At 39.6% G+C, this 20,941-nt stretch overlaps 1 protein-coding gene across 1 annotated transcript in view; it reads right to left on the bottom strand.

Moving 5' to 3' along the window:
* CACHD1 (cache domain containing 1) overlaps positions 1 to 20,941 on the bottom strand; it is a 102,420-nt gene that overhangs the window by 8,221 nt on the left and 73,258 nt on the right. The window contains exons 7-22 of the mRNA XM_072419398.1: positions 19,458 to 19,674; positions 17,306 to 17,455; positions 16,511 to 16,744; positions 15,487 to 15,636; positions 12,875 to 12,998; positions 11,593 to 11,710; positions 9,263 to 9,431; positions 8,501 to 8,643; positions 7,736 to 7,917; positions 6,788 to 6,898; positions 5,863 to 5,985; positions 4,539 to 4,638; positions 2,668 to 2,784; positions 1,907 to 2,067; positions 1,088 to 1,174; positions 644 to 760 (exon numbers count right to left, since the gene is read on the bottom strand). Coding sequence (XP_072275499.1) covers positions 644 to 760; positions 1,088 to 1,174; positions 1,907 to 2,067; positions 2,668 to 2,784; positions 4,539 to 4,638; positions 5,863 to 5,985; positions 6,788 to 6,898; positions 7,736 to 7,917; positions 8,501 to 8,643; positions 9,263 to 9,431; positions 11,593 to 11,710; positions 12,875 to 12,998; positions 15,487 to 15,636; positions 16,511 to 16,744; positions 17,306 to 17,455; positions 19,458 to 19,674 — 2,303 coding nt within the window. The remainder of the gene's footprint in view (positions 1 to 643; positions 761 to 1,087; positions 1,175 to 1,906; positions 2,068 to 2,667; positions 2,785 to 4,538; positions 4,639 to 5,862; positions 5,986 to 6,787; positions 6,899 to 7,735; positions 7,918 to 8,500; positions 8,644 to 9,262; positions 9,432 to 11,592; positions 11,711 to 12,874; positions 12,999 to 15,486; positions 15,637 to 16,510; positions 16,745 to 17,305; positions 17,456 to 19,457; positions 19,675 to 20,941) is intronic.

The following is a 20,941-nucleotide window of genomic DNA, read 5'->3' as shown; positions in this document are numbered from 1 at the left end:
TGAGAAAGAGGAGAGAGTCAAGTTACTTAAGGAAATTTCGATGGAAAAGGGGATACATGGTCACTGTCATATATATTATATTACATGTCTGGCGAAAAAAATCCCAAATATTAATAGAAATCTTTATTTTTCAATTTTGCACATCTGATTTAACAATATACAGTTACATTATTGCAGTTAGATGGAGATTGACAATGTTTTGGGCTAATAAATACATTGTAGCTACATACACGTCAGATGATTCTCGGCTTATTATCACCTCATTAGACGATATCGCTGATATCGGAGAAGAGTCTGGGGTGTGTACAGCGCTCATCCATGAATGACAAATGATTGTAATGAAAGTGAAGGGGGGATAACAGCGGGGTCCCACTCCGTCCTTTCCCCCCCTCCCCTCTTCATTAAGCACAACAGCGCTGTATGTACAGCGCTCAATCATGCATTACGCAGTCTTTTGTGCTTGGAAAGGATCGTGAAAGATCCTTTCCAACAACAAATATTGCACGTGTGCCTTAAAAACAAGCACATTCACATAAGTTTAACATGCAATATTATTACTAATAATAAACAGTAATTATATAGCACCAACATATGACGCAGCGTTGTACATTAAATAGAATACTGTTCATAAAGAGTAAAGTACCTGCTTTCCATCCTTTGGGAACAGCCAGTGTTGACACACTGAGATAGGGCATCTTGGAGGTTTGGGTCAAGCATAGTGAAGGTCATTGGCTCCTGATGGACTTCACAGCTTGGGTTCCTGAAATAAATTTAAAAATAACATTGGAACATTGAAGATATGGTTAACAACTGAATATTTTCCCAGATGCTGTTGCTTTGTTCATTTCTGGAGCATGCCCTCCCCCTGTGTGAAGGAAAAGCATTTTTGAGAGTTGGAAAAGGGAGGGAGAATGTACCGACATCAAAAACAGTTACCAGCAGCTGAAGAATTTTACAAGCCTATTGATGTAACAGGAAGTAATAAACGTTGTATACGTTTACTGGAAAAAGATATTATCTTAATCTAAAGACATTTGCTACTGGCCAGGAGGGCAGAAAACTTTGAATTGTGCTAAAGTTATCTTACCTGCTTTCTGCATTCGTCAGGTTGCCTGTGCATTCATTGACCTCCAGTGGGCACTCACAAGGACACTCGCATTCATTCTGTTCCATCCTGGCAGAAATAAAATGACATTTTGTTATTTGGGGGAGAGTAATGCCACAAGGTGGGTTAGGAGCCAGTTCAATGCATATGTTTACTTTTAGTCCAGTTTTGTCATAAATGGAATTTATTTTAAATGATGGACCCTAAAATAATTGTTAAACAGGATCTGAAATGTGAAAGCTGTTCTTAAAAAAGCAAGCACAGAATAAAGGAGCTATGATTTGTAGACTGGAGGAAGAATGTTCAGGAAGCTGCAAAAGAGGAGGAAAAATGCCAAATCCATGGAACAAATAAAGCAGAAAAAAAGACCCTTGCATTGCAATTACTTTGATACATCTTCCTCTTCAGCAAAGAGAAGTATTAGTAGCACGGTAGTGACATCATCAAATCTTACTGCAAATCACATATTAGCAGGTAGCGCCTTACAAAATCATACACTGCACTGCAGAACAAGAGCAGGAAGTTCATTGCTATTTAATTGGAAGAAATTCAAAGTAAAATGTGGTTTTTCAGTGAACTGAAAGTAATTCTTTTTTTTTTTTGATTGAATAATAACTTTGTTAATCACATAATCGAATACAATACAGTCAGTGTACATTCATACATAGATTTGTGACACAGCACAAGAAACACTACATTACAATGCCTCACAACATTTTTGCAAATAGGAGAGCAATTCTTCCTAATTTAAGGTTCACATTAAATACAAGGCCAGCATAGGTTTGTCTGAAGTTGAAATACCTGTGGCAGTTAAGGCACAGCCGGTCCACCATGCTGCAGGCACAGAAAGCCAGAGAATCACAGGTCTCATTCACAATCCCAACAAATGCATTAGTCCCAGGGATCCTGGTCAGGCGATACTTGGAACAGTGACTGCCATGAACAAGGTTCGTCAGATCACCCTAAAGGAAAGGAAAAACTGTTCAGTCTCAAACATTATTACATTATTTTTGTTACTTTTATTTACACATATGCATATTTCCAAATGTCTATTTATTGGGGATTAACCAATCTGCAAAGTGTAAAGTCCTCTCAGGTAGTGCTGAAACTTGCTGTTGGCTAAAGTAATGGGCACAATAGAGATCACTGCTACTTTCCACATGGGCAGATCTGTCCTGAAACCAACATGTAACTATCCAACCACAGTTATCATGATAGGTTCTCTTTATTACAAACCAAAAACAGCATTATTTACCAATGAGTTTAAATGAACTCTGCTCACAGTAACCAAATAGCAACTAGTGTTAGGAATTAGGAGTAAACAAAAAAATGATATGACTGATTGCTGGGGGCAAACATGTTTTCATCATCACATTTTATCTTTTGCTCGAACATTTCACGAAGATTAAGGAATTGAGATGCAGAGATTGCCTGATCTGCGCCAGTCTTTACTAGAAATGTAGGTCAGCAGAGACAAGGCCTTTGTTGGATACATCTATACAACGAGCAGGCGACAGAGCTCATTAGCGTAGAGAGTGTTTCATCTCCCAAGGAAAACGTACCACCAGGCTGGCGTTGAACTTGTAAAACCTCTGCACGGTTCTGTCACTGAAGCTATTGCAAAGATTCTTCTTGACAAAGTTGGGGTGGTTCAGAATGTCATTTGCTACAAGGGGCTCCTGGAACAAAAAAAAGAAAATGAATGTAATGCTATTGTCATAATTACAATGAAACTGTCAGTAGATCATACATTATCAATGCAATTGTGATATACACAATGCTGACCATCTCACTTCTATATTTAGTGAAAAGCAAGTGAGCAACCTTGCAAAAATTAATAGGAGGAAGACCATTTTCTGTTCCAGCATGATTATGTCCCTGTGCACACAGCCAGCCTTGTACAAAGCTCTGACCTTAATTCTACACGGATGTTTTTAAAAACACATGTAAACGTTCCTACTGTGGTTATTTGCATTTGTATGCACTTTTATTTTTAAATCTTGCCTTTAAAACCCTGGAAAACATCTATGCCGCGTTTTCCCGTGAAATCATTGGTAGCGTTTTCCCGTGTTTTTGGACATTTTCCAGCGTTAACCCTGCGTTTTAAATTTCTAATTGTTGCAAGCAACCTTATAGATAATGCTCATAAACGTGCCTCAAGGAAACGTCCTGGTGTACATTAGCCCATTGGAATTTCAAACATTTTAAAACTTCCAACTTTCAAACTTTTAAAGCCCCAGGTTAAACGCTGGGAAAACGTCTGTGTAGACTAAGCCTTATGAAAATCTTAAGATGGATTGTGAGTCAGCTCTACTGATCAAAAATCAAAAATGCTCTTTTTACTAAATCTTTACAAATTCCCACAGACATCGCAAATCCTTCACCCAGTTGCAATTAAGGGGCCAAGTTCAAATTGTCCGTGGTTTCGGGATGTCAAAAAATTGTGAAGTCAGGTATATATAAACTATACAGAGTAAGACACTGCTAGAAGCCAAGCAAAACCTCAGCCTTAATAAAATCAATCTTTAAAAGTCTAATGAGATTTGAATCTGTGGGGATTATTATTATTGAGTTCATGCACCCCCTCTCTATCCACATACCACAATTTACTGCGGGGCACTACTTAATTGATTGCGGAGGCCGACTGTATGAATGCAAGAATTATAATCCAATCAGATTCCAACTCATTGCACAGCAATGTTATCCGGTTTCCAAGGCTGGTTGACCGACTTATAGTACAGGGACATTGCAGGCAGGATCATGTTACAATGCTAATGTAGAGGGATAGAGGCACAAGAATGGGCTTTTTATTTAGTAAATAATAATAGGTTTTTACTTTTGAGAGTTAATAAAACACACAGAAAATATTTGTACTATTGCTAGACATCACACAGCCCAGTGTAGAATTTGAGGGTCGTCTCTTTTACCCGACGTATTTCGCCTTGTGGCTTCCTCAGGGTTTTTAAGAGACTCTTATTTATGGATAATGGAGAGATAAAAATTGTAATCGGGAGATATTGTAGTGTAGTAGTGGCAGTTCTTTTGAGCTCTGTGTTAGGATCAGAGAAAAGTAGTGGTAGCAGTAATAGTTGTTTTAAGCTATAACCGACATAAATGGCCAGATGCAGTTTGGTGACCCGTAGAAGGTGAATGCTCATTGTTTCCAGTGAACAATAGGGTTTTTTCTTGTATAAAAGGAGTTTTAAAGATGAGACAGGTGATAGGGCTTAACGTCTAGCATGGAGGAAAACTAGAAGCAGCCAGCCAAGATGAGACCTGAAGGTTGTCACTCCCTTAGCTGTACTGTGTGGAAGGAGTGTGTTAAACGCAGTAGCTGAACAGGTTATTAATATTTTGTCTAGTGACAGTTCACATATGTGTACTTCAGAGGTTCTAGGTGTGTTTTTAACATTTCTATTACACGTGGAAGTACCTTGTGAGTGATGTGCTGCTGTTCCACTGGAGCGTGGCCTTTAGGGTCAATAAGCGTAGGATGCGCCACAAGGTAACCTCTGTCCTCCATGATGAAGCACCTGGCAAAGCAACAAAACGTTGTTAAAACACACACAGCACAGATTCCTTTGAAGAATGGGTCTCCCTTGTTAAAAGGATTCCACGCATGGGTGATTGAGTTCAAGGTATGTGGGCAAAAAATGTCCTGTGCTGCACGGCCAAGGCTTGAACAGGACACTGGAGAATAACATGCAGAATTATTCCAGTCAAATGAGTAACAGGATTATGTTATAGCCCAAAAGACCAAACTTTTATAAACTTCTGGTCTTTCAAAAAACAGCGTTTTTGGGTCCAGTACATAACATAGCCCAATATGCTTAAAATGACAGAGCAAATTTAGAGGCTGTATAAATTTCTGTATTGATCTGCTTCAACAGAACTAGGTCAGCTAACAATTTAAAAGCATTTGTAGCCAAGTAGAATGTGCATTCTGTGTAGCAGGATACCAGGGGAAATAGAAAGTGCACTTTAAGCCTTGTTCAGATGAGAGTTGATGTTTAAAGTTTGCACCATCGCACCAAAAAAAAAAAAAAAATACAGTTAAGAGACAGAAACCCTAATAAAATCCTTGGTATGTTGTTTCAGATATGTCAGAACGTATTTTGTATATAAATGGTATTTATAGGTTGGCTGCTTCAATCCCTGAGGTTTCGTTGTGTCCCCTTAGTTTGAGAGGCAAAGATTTGAAAGCAGAGCTCCAAATTGCGCAATAGTCCTCCTTTACAACGTGAAGCACAAATCATGAGGACCAAACGCTAGATTAACGTGCACGGATATAACACATGCGTTTTTACATCTTTAAAATAAGTAAATGTACACAAACATTGCATCACAAACACTGCCCACCTTGCCTTCCCTCACATAGCCAAATATCCACTAACCTCTTGGTGCAGTCAGGCGAAGAAATAACATAGGGATCATATTCCCATACAATGCTGTTTATAACAGGGGCTGCACCCCAAGAAGGTGCACTACTGTGCACCAAAACATGAAAGCCACATAAAACCAAGACATGTTAATTAGCCATAGAAAGGATTGGGGGACTTTAATAGCAATTTATATCTGTATACTTTTTACATGCTGTATCTCCTGGAAACACGATTGGTAGGATCTCAGTTCCATGAAGGCATACCAGTCAGACAGTTTGTGAACATTGGTCATGGTCATGGTTGGTGAGTATAATGGAGTAGACCCACAAACATGACTTTTCAAAGACAGACATGTCACAACTTCTTATGTCCTACCTAATTTTGTTGCCTCCGTCTTGGTTGCAGACAGGAAGCAGTTCCATGAGCACTTTGTAAAAGTACCGCAGGGTGAAGTCAATGCCCATCACAGCAACTGTGTGTCCAGCTGATACCCGAGAGCTAAAGACAAACAAAAAGAAAGAAAAATGTTAGAACGTGTGTAAAAAGCTTTGGGCTTTCTTTGACAATAGCAGGATGTAAAATGAAGCTTGCTTTTAACATCTGTTTGAAAGGTTTATGAGATCATTCCCAGTTAGTGATATGAAAAATGAAAAGTTCTGTGTAATATGTCAGCGCTATATAAACACAAATAATAAAAATCATTAAGAATTCAGTGATAGATACATTTGAACTGCAAGTGAATTCTCTTCGATCTGCAACTGAAGTTTCAAGCCACTTCTGCATTTCCATATACATGTATAGAATTAACACCAGTACCAGCTAAACTAGTTGTCCAGCTATATTGAAACTTAGGCTACGTACACAGGTCACATGATTCTTGTCCTGGAGGATCCACAGATGATTGTAATGGAAGTGAAGGTGAGAGAGTGCAATGGTGTACCACTCCGCCGTTCTTCCCTCTCCATAGAGCAGAATGGCACTGTACATACAGCACATATTTAGTTTTTTGTTGTTGGAAAGGATTGTGAAAGATCCTTTCCAACAACATTTATTAAACTTGTGTATGTAGACTTACAGACAGAACAGTTTCACATTTGCCAAAAAAAATCATGAAGTCTAAAAGCTCCACTTTAGTTCAAAAGTCATAGATAACCAAATGTGTCTGTGATATTGTGAAAACTAAACATTGATTCCTTTTTTTAACACTACTTTGAAACATGTATAATTGATAGGGGTGTACAGCAAAAAGATTATTATCGGCCCTTCTGTCGTCAGAGAAAAGTGGGTAGTAGGTTCTTACCTGGGAGACTGCACAGTGTGACTTATAGTGACCACGTAGCCTGCTCCTCCTACATCCAGGTATGGTCCAGTAAAAGTGATGAGGCCAGGATTGGCTAAAGCGTGAAGATACCTGGCAAGCAATATTAAATAAATATCAGAAAAGTGGCAATGGTAATAGCCTGCACAAATGTCTTTTTGCTTTGAAACAAAACAGATGATTTTAATGATCACAGAATAATGCAGCACAGACACCAAGAGTGTCTGCATCAAATGCAACTTGATTTTCCAGCTTATGTGAAACTACAACTAATACTTTGTTAACTCTAGTTCCCAGTAGCTATATTGACTACTAACTACAGTATCTGAGCCTTTAGGAAGTAAAATGTCCCCAGCTTCAGAGAGCAGGTTGATGGAATGCCATAATCATGTAATGTGACCTAACACGGTAAAAATGGAGGGCTTCAATCAGGAGGATGCAGACATCCTGGTGACTGATCATAGACACAAACATTTGTAAGGAGGCCAAGCCCATTTTATAATAATGTACTACACAAGCCTGGGCTAACCTTCCTGGATTTTAGACAATGATCATTGTTTTCACGAAAACACATTTAGGGTATAACACACAGCCATTAAAACTGCCACAGGTAAGCATGTGTTAGTGCTTAATAGTGGATTTGTCTTTCCTGAAGTTCTTCTTCTAAGATTTTCTTTAAAATTCAATAGGTGAGATTTAAAAAAAAAAAAATATGGACATTTTTAATCATAAAAAAATTTAGATGTGCCAAACACGCTGTGATTTATTAATACATAAAAAACGCAGCTACACTGCAGGAAAAACTTTTCTTATTAGGAAAGTTCTGGTGTGACACAACACATACTAACCAGATTAATGTAAAGATGGTTTAGAAGGATAAATGACAGTAACATTGTACAGCATGACAAGTAATGAGAGAGAGGGACTCACCATTGTCTCCTGGTGGGATCAAACGCTTTGTCCATGAGAGAACCGGGGTAGATCCGCAGCACCCCATTGGGCGTTGCTATGTAACGGCGCACAATGTAGCTGTTTAGATTGCTCATGTCCATCTGTCTCATCCATTCATCGGTGACGTGACTGGTAGCCATGACCTCATTCCTGACAGAGAACTGCGAGAGAAAGGAACACGTAGCAGGAGACCCCTTAAGATGTGTATGAAAGGATACTAATCTGTCCCCGGGAACTCTCCCAGAGGCTGGTCACCCCACACTCCCTCCTACTCTATTAGGCTGGCTTAAATGTGAACTCACACAGAAAGAAAAAAAACACAAACTAATCTATATATTTCCTAAAATAAAAAGTACCTGGCCTGCTTATTATAATCATTCTAAAAAGTGTATATTACACTTGCTGGCATCTAAAGTATAATAGGCAAGGGCAGTGCATTATTTTAGCCCTCACCTCCATTACAAGGGGATATTTTGGATTTTTGTTTTGAAAGTTATTTTGCTGTTTGCCCTGAGTTGAGCTTTGAAACAAATTTATCACACTTTTTTTTTTCACTGCTGGGAATGGACATATTTTTGTAAAGGAATTGATCTGGCTTCCTTTTTGCATTTGGCAAGATATTTTTCCTTTCTTGTGAGCTATGACATCTTTTTCCAAACCCACTAGACTATGGAAAGAAGTTCAAGTGGATTTTTTTCTATACGATGTCATAAAATCTGCACAACACACAAGATCGGTACTTACTTTCAAACCTGGGTTTGCAATCAGACGAGTATTATCACTCAGGTATGCTGTGTAGTGTTCAACCATCCTCTTGGTCTCCGGCTGACTCAGATGCTCATAGGGAGAGGAGAAGCAGCCTGCAGCCAACATTACAGTGGGGCTTTCTGCAATGGATAGATAATATTTATTAAAGAGGACCTGTAGTGCACTTTTAAAACTATAATATATGCAGCACAGAAGCAGAAAGGGTTCCACCTGGCATTAAAAAATCAAACAAACAAAAGGCACACTAATACAAAAGTCACACATATATAAAGCAATGCCCTTCAGGCTTGTGGCTGATTTTTGTAGAAAAAGTTATTTTCTACCAAAAAAAAAAAAAACAACTTTTTATAAAATATAAAGTTATTATGCTTGGAAATAAACATCTAATTGTGTCAGCTAAGACTAAAGCAAAGCTTGCAGGCACAGGAAATAGCTCTGGACTTACTGCTATGTTAATTCTGTGGTTCAATATGTTCTAAGTCACTGTCCCAGAATAAGAATGCAGCAAGACAGTTAAGAAGCGAGTCAACTGTTCCTATCTGCATTATTGTTCCAAGTCAGTAAAGGAATAAAGCTGGAAAGCCAACTTGACAGCCAATCAGCTAGCATTTTCAAGACAGGTTAGCAATCTAGTCCTTTATCTTTTCCAAAGCTCAGTATTGTGTACAACTAAATATGGGTGACAGGTACTTTTGCAACATCAGTGTAGCAATTCAATAAAAAAAAAAAAAATATTACCTAGAGTGGCGAGCTGTTTAAAGTGAAGGCACGCAGTGGGCTGGCCCAGAAGGTCAAGGCGATGGTAAAGGAGTTTGCTGCTGGGAACCGTGTTCAGGTTTTTCAACTGTTTTACTGGTATTTCTGGCTGTATTACCACAATACACAAAATGAACGAGGTATCTTGCACCTGCAGGAGGAGATTGTTCACATGGTTAGAGCACAACAAACTTTTGCTTTTGTCGTTTTCGTTTCTTCTGTATGCAGCTTTGTAGGTACCCTTCTCCTCTTTAGTACCCTAGTGGGATGTTGTCAGCACGGCTCTCCGCATAAATGCACTGTCGGTGCAGGGCACTGCTGTAAAGTTCATCGATCAGTCCTCAGTCATGCAGGCTAAATGAAGCCCCCCATGTGTGTTAATAGGAAGGACTATGGACTTGTTGGTTGGTGAATCTATTTTAATAAAGGTGTGAAAATATATATCCACCGCATAAAAGGCAATACTTAGTTCTACAGAACCGGGGGCATGTCAGATTTCTGTTCCCCTACTCCACTCTGTAGTTCCTCCATGTGGCCCCTATATCACTACGAGACACAGTAGTAATGCACAATTGCTGGTGGATTGAAATGCGTGTAGTATGGTAGGGGTCCCCAACCCCGGGTCCGTGGCCATCCGTTCGTGTCCAGTGCACCCACCAGCGGGGTCAGGAGAAGGACTCCGCTTGAGAAGGAGGACCGGCCACAGCCGGAGTCATTGCAGGCTTAGGGTGGAGCGGGCAGGTTCTGGTATCATGACATCACTCTGGGGGGAAGTTTCTTCCCCTTTGAGTGACAGACAGATCCCGTGCATTTACTGGTCCGCGAGGGGACCTAGTAGGGGACCAGAAATTTAACAGTATTACATTATGAAGTGTCCTCAAGCACCACAGTGAAATTGTGAGGTGTGGAAAGCAGGAACAGAGTGCTTTTTACATATTTATTATAGTGTTATAATATATCTGCTCTACCTAAAAGTTCTGTAGAAAAGTTAAGGTTTGGTCCCTGCCAGATTGCTACAGAATTCCAATTTGAAGATTACCCTTACACTTTGTGCATGGTTGTAACAAATGGAACAACTGAATGATTTGTAGTCCACCACCGAAATTCAGGTTCCACATTATCTGATAAAAGAGCAAAGATTTTGGTGTACTGCGCATTGCACCTAGTCCAGTATCCAACCCACATAGTAAAAGTGTTCTAGGACAGCTGAGCTATCCTGGCCCGCTACTTTAAAACTGTCCTGACAGCAAGGTAAAGTGTCAGGGAAATTCATTGCTTTTGAAGCCGTTTGCATGGCATGTCTTGCCTGAGGGTCATACTGCTCTTTCAATAGCTTGCTAGAGGGTATTTATAGCAGCCAAAGATAAAATCACCACCATAAGAGCAATATAAAATACACCACCTACCATTCCTAATAGGCGGTATTTGATACAAGTGGTCGGGTATTAAACTAGAACTTTCAAAGGCACCAGCTTAAGTGTCTACTCAACAAATTTCTATGGAGACTCCACTAGAGGGCGCAGAATTCAGAAACCCCAATTGATTTTCCTAAATGTGGATTTTAGCTTGCTGAGGCTCACCACAAAACTATAATTAGAAGTGTGGAAGTCTTTGATGGGGTAAAGGCCAAGCTCAAAGTCTAAACCAGCCTCTACCATAGCCTTTTGACTATAATTATGGCCTGCAATGGATTTCTAAGGCTGTTCAGCTCAGGAAGAAGCAAATTGACAATGACAATGACAATTGAGCAATGATTGACAAGGTGGCTCAGTGGTTAGCACTCTGGCCTTTGCAGTGCTAGTTCTCAGGTTCGAATCTTGGCCAGGACTGTCTGCATGGAGTGTGCAGGTTCTCCCCGTCTCCGAGTGGGTTTCCTCTGGGTACTCCCACATTCCAAAAACATGCATTAGGTAAATTGGCTTCTCCCAAAATTGACCTTAGACTGTAATAAAGACATATGACTATGGTAGGGACATTGGATTGTGAGGGACAGCTAGGGACATGACTTTGGACTTTGTACAGCGCTGCGTAATATGTCGGCACTAAATTGTAACTAACTGTACAATAATATTAAAGAAGGTCAGTGATGCAACCTTGCTGGTCAGGCACCAAAGCTCACTGGAAAGAAGGGCATTTCATCAAACTATCTGGGGCAATAATCTACAAGATGAGCTTGCATAGTCAATGCTTGGGGTGAAAGCAGAAGCTTTTTATTCAAGATGCGTGAATTAATATACCATTGTCTAATCACAAAATGTTATTACCACTTTATGGATTATAATTAAGAGGATGAGGCTGCTGAGCTGTCTTACCATTTTCCAGGCGTAGCTGACATTATACGCCTCCTTCCCATGGTCCCGCAGCTTGTTGATGTGCCAAGACAGCGAGGAATTCACAGGCACTGTAATAATCTGACTGCCCAGGGGGAGGCTGCGGAGGAAACACACACTGATAAGTCTCAAGCAAACAAATATGAGAGCCAGACCCTGACAGAGACCTAACAGCTTCGTCCTGCTGCACACAGAATTGTTATCATCACTCCGCTCAACCTCGGCAAATCACTGAAACGTCTATAAATTATGGTGTAGCTGCTACGGGGAGAATGGGAAACTTATTACATCCATGGAGAAAAGTGGATGATCGTTTCTTAAAGGGATGGCAACTGTTAATGTGTTCAATTCTTAATTGTGTCTTTATCACAAGGAAATGCAAATGCAGGTTTATTTTATTTCTGCATGAATGTGAACCTACAGGAACCTCTTTTTCCTAAAAAGAACCTGAAGTCGCAAACAGATAGGGAACATCAAAAAATGCTAATAGCACCCAAAAGCAACATTTTGTCTGGAAAAGAGTACATTTTATATTTTATTAGGTCCGGGTACTTCTTAGCCCACAGTCTGATAGCTTTGCAGGGTTATTATATCTTTGTGACAAGATCAATAGGTACTTTTCTTGCACTTATGGAACTTATATTAGAAAAAAGGCTTTCAATGGTATACAAAGCAGCAAAGGAGAGCAAATTTTTCACATGGTGGAGGGACAAGCATTTTTAAACTCATCCTGGGTAAAATATTAACTTTCAGTGTCCTTTCAATGAACACAAGTAAATCAAATGTGCAGCAGGCAGCCTAGAGATCGGCTTAAATCTTCCTGAGAAACAGAGGTGGGGAGCCATAGTTCTAATAAGAAAAGCAGCAGACATTTCTATAGAACAGTGAGGGGTCGGCAGCCACTTACATAGATATGTCACATATCTGGGTGCAAAATATGAAGCTCCTGTGGCTGCCAGATTTGCTAATTCTCATCCCCTACAAAGTGCAAGAAGGTAAACGGTAGCAAACAGTGTTCAAGCCAAAAGCATGATTTGTGAATATAAGGCAATGAGGAAGAGACTCCTCGGTTGTGATTTTTGCTTCCCTTCTGGCAGTCAAAAAGAAAGACCAGGAGCAAAAGAAGAGATGGTACATGCAGAGCTATTTCTTTCAAGCACAGTATGACTTCTTGGAGCTTTTTTTGTAACATACAAAGCCTGTACTTATTTCTTTACAAATACTGGCAAATATTTTTATGCAGATATTGAACATATATCCTTACCTGAGAATATTTTGCCGAACCAAAGAAAACTTTGGTATGTTCTCGTAGTGTATAATATCTGTGTGCAGAGGAGGCTCTACCAATAGATAGGGTCTAGTAAGAGAAGGATGCATCAGAGTGTAACCTAAGGAAAAAAAGAAGAATTAACAAGTGCAGATACAAGTATTTAGTTACAATAAAACAGACTACAGATCCCCTATAATGCAATGCAAAGTTTTTGTGACTCCTGACTCACACACCTTCTTGTTGGACAATTTGTTTAATATGAAATGGGTCAATACTACCTTTGTGGTTATATAATGCTGCACTTTGCAGTGGGGGCTTTCCACACAATTTGGGAGTATGTCTGCAACCATTTGTGCCCATGTAGCCAAACAGCTTTTCTAAGGTCAGATACTGATGTTGGATGAGAAGATTTGGTTCATAATCAGTTTTCCTATTCCTTTCCATAAATGACCATAGGGGTTGTGTCACTGGTATGTCTGTCACTGATCTTGAATATTGCTTGGGTTGGCAAGTCATATGCAAACAGTAAAGGGCCTTCTCCAGACAGCTGCCACAAGGTTAAAGACAATGGACAATTGTATGAAATGTCTTTACGGTATTAAAAATGTTTTAAAAAATCTCAATGTTTTGGCCATACAGTTGTAGGTGTGATGGTCCACAAGATTTGGCCATGATGTGCAACCTGTATCTGTCAGCATTATGATTTCAACACTAGGGGGCGCCAAAACACAGCATTATATTACATAGACAAATATGTATTCAAACAATTGTTGATTGCGAAAACTAATGGAAGTTACTAACAAACTTTTTTATATTACTTTAAAAGGAAGAGAAAACTGCACATATGCACACACGCTAGATTTAAGTCATTGTAAACAATAATTTTAGATCATTTACAACAGTATAATAAATGAGCACTGTTCAATTCGATAAAAAAAAAATGGAAAAGAAGGGAAGAAGGGAAGAACAGAAGGCACCCGGCGGCTTTGTCCTATATAAGAAATAGCAGCTGTTATTGTGTGTATACTTAGCTTAAAGCAGAACTTTATAAAGTACCACTTTTAAAAATCCATGATTGGGCAGGTCATTATTGCAGAAAGGGACAACCGATGCTCCTTCTGCAATAATCCCTCCTACCTGGTCTGATCACTGCAGGTATATGGCAAAAAGCTGAGCTGTGCATGCCTGGATAGCTGGCATTCCTGACTTCCTCTGTGTATGACAGTAAAGTGGATGTGTTTAGAAAATTATTTCCCATGAATAGAATCTTATTTTTAAAATGCCAGTTCTGATAAAAACATGAACCATTTCCCAAACACTAGGTGATGCATAAGCCTCAAAAGTAGACAAACTTTTATATCTATAAATATTTATATCTATAAAGTTCCAAAATTTTACACAGCACTGTACAACAAATGGGGGCTAAAGATGTCAAGCCTGCATACAAACATACAAGCAATGACAGGAGAAGAGGACTTAGTCCTATCAAGCTGCAACGTAATTCTCATTTTGTCTCATACGCTCCCTCTTTTAGACACTGCAGCTTGCAATGGGAGGGTTTAAGCAACACAGTGGTGCCGTCAATCCAGAAATCAGTAGGACTAGGTGTGGCTGGGAACTGATTGACAAGTTGACACCTCATTATAGGAAGCTGTAGTAAGTGAACCTCTCAGACAAGTTTAACAAGTATATGTGGGACTTTACAGGGGTCTAAGAGAAAACAAAGTGCAGATGTACTTCTAATAAACTTTTTTTCAAATAGGACATAATTCTAATTCTACATTATTATTATTACAAAGTATTTATATAGCTTCAACATATTACATAGCACTGTACAAAGTCGATAGTCATGTCACTAGCTGTCCCTCAAAGGAGCTCACAATCTAATGTCCCTACCATAGTCATTTGTCTTTAATACAGTCTAAGGTCAAGTTTTTTTGGGGAAGCCAATTAACCTAACTGCATGTTTTTTGGAATGTGGAAGGAAACTGGAGTACTCGGAGGAAACCCATGCAAACACAGGTAGAACCTGCAAACTCCATGCAGATAGTGTCCTGGCCAAGATTCGAACCTGGGACCTACAGCTGCAAAGGTCAGAGTGTTAACCACTGAGCAACCATGCTGCCAATATAAGGTAACTTGCACTTTATTTACAGGACTCTTTAAATGCACTCCCTTCACCCTCATCAAAGCACTCAAAACCATGGACAACACAGCAGTTCCAGCAAAATTCCATGTACAAAATCACCCTGTGTTCTCAACTGGCTGGCTGCAGCTGCTGCCAAAGTTGTAAAATCATCTTTAACGTGCCAAAGAACCTGGCGCTAGACTTATAAAGTTGTTTACCTTGCAGGTTGGTCCCTCTGTTATTTGATCTTAAGAAGTGAATCTTTTTTTTTTTTTTTTTTTTTTAGAGCCACTTAATATTTATCTGTTCAGAAGCCAAAGTCTGCAGCGGCCAGACTGGTTCAGGATACCCTGAGAGTTTCCGCAAAGCTTTATTTATTGTGAGATGAAGACGTAATAAGTGGGGGAAAAGCAAAACAAAAATCTGTCAAGGTTACAGAGACTGGATGGAATGCACCAAGGTGTTGTTACAAGGATACCTTTGTTATCGATGAGGAATGTGTACGAGGCCAGGGAGTCCTGGTAGTAGGTAACATCTTCAAGGATGTATGCAAGGTTAACATCAACACCCACAATTCCCAGGAGCAAGTTACCAAAATAGCACGGCTTGCTGACCGTCATGATTAAACCTAAAAGACACAATGCAAAATGTTAAATGTGGAAAATGCCGGTAATTCCCACAAAGATTGCCTGGAATTCACATAAACACAAACGTGAAAAAACTAGTCAACATGAAAGGCAAGTGAAACTTTGTCCCTTTCATTGCTTTTCATTTGCTCTGAACTTTCACTCTGACCAAATGCAACATGCATGATAAATTGCCCCGTGTTTGCTACCAGTGACTCAAGTCACAGCTTGCACAAGACTATAAATGGTCTCAACTAAAAAAAAGAGGGGAGCCACATGCACATGAAGGGAGCCACATGCTCCACCTGACCTGTTAATGCAAACAGTGATTTGCTTTAGAAAGAGAAAAACATTTTTTTAGTTATTATTATTATGAATGTTATTACACAGTATTTATATAGCGCGGACATAATATGCTGTTCTGTACAAAGTTCATTGTCATGTCACTAACTGTCCCACAAAGGGGCTCACAATCCAACGTCTCTACCATAGTCGTATGTCATTAATACAATCTAAGGTGAATTTTTGGGTGAAGCCAATTACCTAACTGCATGTTTTTAGAATGGTGAGGAAACCGGAGTACCCGGAGGAAACCCACGCAGACACAGATAGTGTCTTGGCCGAGATTCGAACCCGGGACCAGATATTCAGGATTTTTGAATCTCTATTGATTATATAATCATATTAAGAAAGGTAAAAGGACCCAAAAATTCTGATCTGGTTAATAAAACCAATAGTTGTAGCATACAACTCTACTCCAGCTGGAGAAGGTTACACGGGGCTAGGCTGTTTTTAAAAGCTTTGTGTTCCAAAGTAAACTAGGACATTAATAATACATCAGCTATAGCCCAACTTGTTATGTAAGTTGGGACTTACCATCGCCCATCTCATCCGAATACGGAAGGCTAAACACAGCCTCATCAATCATACGGTTTGGCAGATTGGTGTAAAACCGCCCCACAGTAGTTTCCAGATTACTGAGCTGGTTGAGGACCATCATGCTTCCTTTGGTAACTGGCAGGCCATTCCGATCAGACACTCCATACTTGGCTGAATTCTGTTCTGCAAGGTCCCGGAGGAAGGCAAGCTCTTTCAGTCCTGTGACTCCTTCTGCATGAGGTAAGAGGATAGTAAACTGGATACAATTTGATATACAGGTGACATGTAACCAAGAGTAATCAATGGCAAGTACTAGTCTTGAGCTCTCAACTTTTAAATTTAAATGCATGGAAATTGTACACCTTTAGTTCAGGAACTGAACTATGGAAAAGACAAGCAGATGACATGCAAAGCAGGGCACAGTAATAAGGAAAGGATCAGCTTTAGTGTATCTATGTGGAGAGGGACAGCTTGGTAAAGGGCAGGGCTTTGCTTCCTCATATGAGAGCCTCCAGCAAAAAACAGGGAAGCACAGTAGTGGCATCACTAAATCTCACTTCAGATCTCCTGCGCCTAATAGTTAGAAGCAGCAGAGCCTTTGATCTCACACTGCAGATATACAGGCATCTTCACATATTAAGAAATGCACTGCTATTACTAGGAGTCCAAGAAAAAAGGTAAATCTTTTAGGTACAAATAACATTTCCCAATGGCCAAAGAGGACTCTCCCATTATCTATCTGCTAAGGAATATCTATCAAAATAACCAAATCTCCCCAGCCCCATCACTTACCATTCATGATGGCATAGGTGAGAACCATAACCGAATTGTTAAGTTGGCTGTTTTCCTCACTAATAACCCTCAGTGTGGTTTTCTTATCATCTTCTGAGGAATCCCTGGAAGTTATACCAGCTGACAAGTATACAATCATCATATCTGTATCTAGAAAAAAAACAGAGTAGGAGGTTTATTTAAAAAAAATAAGGAGAAAGGCTCATATGCAAAATTTGATAAGATCCAATATCAGACACATTTAAAACAATGGAAAATGCTGTAAAACTTCTAAAATAATGAATAAAAACCCTAAACATATATTTCTATAACAAAAACTGTGACACATGATCAATCACTCAAATGGGAGGAGTTTACAGAGTAAAAAAAGAATGAAAGGAAAGTGCAATGTTCATCCAAATAACCATCAGTTACTACGAACATTTATATACTGTAACAAGGTCTCCTGCCAAAAATGATATATATTTTTTTTTTACTTCCTAAAATGAAAACAGTTGAAAATGGAAAAGGGTTGACGTGTTCCAGCTTTGTGTGCTGTGCCAAAAAAGCAACAGAAAAGCAGGATATAGCAAAACAGATCCGCTGAATGAACAATGAGGTTTTGCCTTTGGCTTGTCACATCCGTTCTCAAAGGTAAAGTGACAGAATGCAGCAAGGTTCTCCTGTAATATTTAATTTTCCTGCATTGTGTGCTAAAGCTCATGGAGAAATAGCTCGCCCATTCCACTCCAATTTTATACTTGTGTCTGCCTTCCATGCCACTTGCCAGTACTATGGGTACATAGTCTATTCCAATTTTTCACCATTGGAGATCCAGTTGACCTACAAGCAAAGTTATTCTTGCTACAGTTACTGTTATTCGATTAGTCGCTCCACTTTCTGAGATCCAGCCACTGATGTAAAGTAAGCAAATATCTAACTTTATCCTTTGCAAGTGCATTTTTCCCCTACATGCAGTAGATGATTTGGGGACCCGGAGAGCATAAATGGAGTTTCCAGTTTAGAGGAGATTTCCAGATTTAAGTGCAAACCTCCCTACTGAAATCTCTAAAAGAAGTAGGAAGCTGTCAGGTAATTCAACTGTTTGGCTTCTACCATATACGTTAGTTTTGGATGGACTGTCCCTTTAAATTCTGCTCAGACCTGCTCCTGATGCAACTACAGGAAATAAATAAATCCCAAATGCGCTTTCATTGTGTGCCAGCTCAGGATCCTGTGTACCTTATGCACACACATTATGTTAGGAATCAGCAGCATGTGGACTTCATAAACTTGTTCATAGTCTGGTCAAACAGATAGAAAGATTGATCTCTGAGAGGTATGAATTTCTAACAGGTCAGAGCTGCAAACCATTCCTGTTCTCACCCAAACAAGTGGCTGCTTGCTTGGAGGCATTGCAGTATTATTGGCAGAGTCTTCCTTGCTGCACCTTTGCTCTCCTATGTGTGACTCACATTTGTTAGATGATCTTTTTTTTTTTTTTTTTTCCCTATTCTCTATGTCGAGCCCTGTTCATACATATATTTTAGAACTCAATACCCTAGCACTGCTTCCCACATTACATTTTGTCATTGGGTTGGTCATGTGACAAAGGGGGCATTTTTTTTCCTTTTTATTGGTCATGTAGCAAGAGGGAGCCCTTCCTCTTCACCACTATCAATGGTGGATCTATCCCCAATTTTGCACTTTCCACGCGAGCAGCAATTACCGAGGGGCCCAGGCTGCTTAAAGTCTCACCCCACTGGAGGGGTGCTCATGGCTCACCAGAAGCGGGTTGAATAAGCTGGACGTCATACAACCCGCAAGTATACTGGTAGACAGCAGAAATGAAGGATGTGGGGCTGGTGAGTAGAGAAGGCAAAGCCCTAAAGCCAATGGATTGTTAGGTACAGGCTTATTGCTTCCTGAAGATTACAGCTTCCTGGCTTTCATAGTAACCTGCATTTTTTGAATCACTGACCTGGAACAAGAACCTAGAGGTTTTGCAGCCAGTTCATCTTTACTAAACATGCTGCATACTTGGCTTGGTAAAGCCAAGGCAGCCAGAATGAGACAGGAAGTGAGGAGAAATCACCATGAGATGCAAACCGCAAACACAATCCTATACAATCTCTATTCAATACTAAGAAAAAAAAAAGCAAAATTATCTTACTTGGCTGGATTCTTGTACCATTGTTGGTGTTTTTGATGAGCTGAAATGCTTTCAGAAAGCCATGGGCGTGCTGAGTGGGGCTGTCTGAGGACTTTATACTGGCCACAAAGCTGGCCATCTCTCTCTTGGTCTCGCTGGTGGCCGGGGACAGAAATGTCTTATAGCACAGATCCAGGGAACAGGTCCTCACCACGTCCGCCACAGCTAGCACAGAAATCTAGAAGGGCAGAACATTTCTGTTAATGACTATCACCAATACAGACAACTATTTTGTTATATGGATAATATTTATTTTATTGCTGCTATCCACAGCAAGGCAATTTTTCTATACATGTGACAGGTTCACTTTAAAATCTGACAGGCCGGACTTACGACGGCCCTGTGAAAACATTTGTCTTGCAGCCTGTGATTGTTCTTTACACCCAATTGCCAGAGGAATATTTTTGGAGACTCTCTGTATTATTTCTAGAATAAATTCAGAGTGCAGATGTCGGAGGCTCCGCGATCTCTTGCCAAATAGTGAATCTATCCCCAAATATTTCTCCAGCTATTTGTTTAGCAACTATTTGACTTGACCACGCTCCCAAAATGATTAAAACACACTTTCCCTCTTGCGGTGCTTCTGCCACTCAATTGAAACTATAAGGTACGGTACTTCATACTCCGTTTTTGTTTTTATTTTTGAGCTGTTGAAACGCCTCATTTAAAATTCGCTGTCTGATGGGCTCATTAAAATAAACCGCAGAATGCAAAATAGGGTAAGTGGTCAAGCAAATGTTCACAGTGTACAAAAAGAATTACAACTGGTCAAACCCTACATAACACCCTGACATTTAGTGGATAAGTATATTGAAAGATAAAACACTCCGCAACCCTCCCACCCCCTTTTTTAAATTTCCCTTCTCCCTTTCCTGAACACACAAGTTGTGGAACTTAACCCATCAATACTCACCTGTCTCCATTCCACAGCAGTCAATGCCAACTTTTCTCTTCTTTCCTCCATATCCTGATTGTCGGACATTTTGATTGACCAGGCAGGAATGACGTAACTCCTACACAGGCGTGCGAGAGTTCATTCATTCTCAGCACGTGCAAAGTAAGCTGGGACCCCAACACCTAATGAAGCTCTGCAAAATATGACAGCTGGGAGGAAATCAGGAAGATAAGAATAGTTGTTGCAGAAGGGACATCACCTGTCCCTTGCAGCAACACTCACCTGCCTGAGTTACAAATTGGGACTTTAGTTCCACTTTAACCTCCCTAGCGGTTCATTTCATTCCGGTTTTATATGTCTAAAAGCAGTACATTGTTTTTCATGAAAATTTATTTTACACTATAATATAATAGTATGAGTATATTAAAGTTTGAAACACAAAATCATATAAAAACAATAAACTTAATAAATTAAAAAATCTAAATATTTAAAAAAAAATGTTTTTAATTTTTTTAAATTAAAAAAAAAAAAAACATAATATACTCATACT

The sequence above is a fragment of the Pyxicephalus adspersus genome, chromosome 8 (assembly GCF_032062135.1).
Source record: "Pyxicephalus adspersus chromosome 8, UCB_Pads_2.0, whole genome shotgun sequence".
Lineage (NCBI taxonomy): Eukaryota > Metazoa > Chordata > Amphibia > Anura > Pyxicephalidae > Pyxicephalus > Pyxicephalus adspersus.
This window is presented reverse-complemented; position numbering and strand designations above follow the sequence as displayed.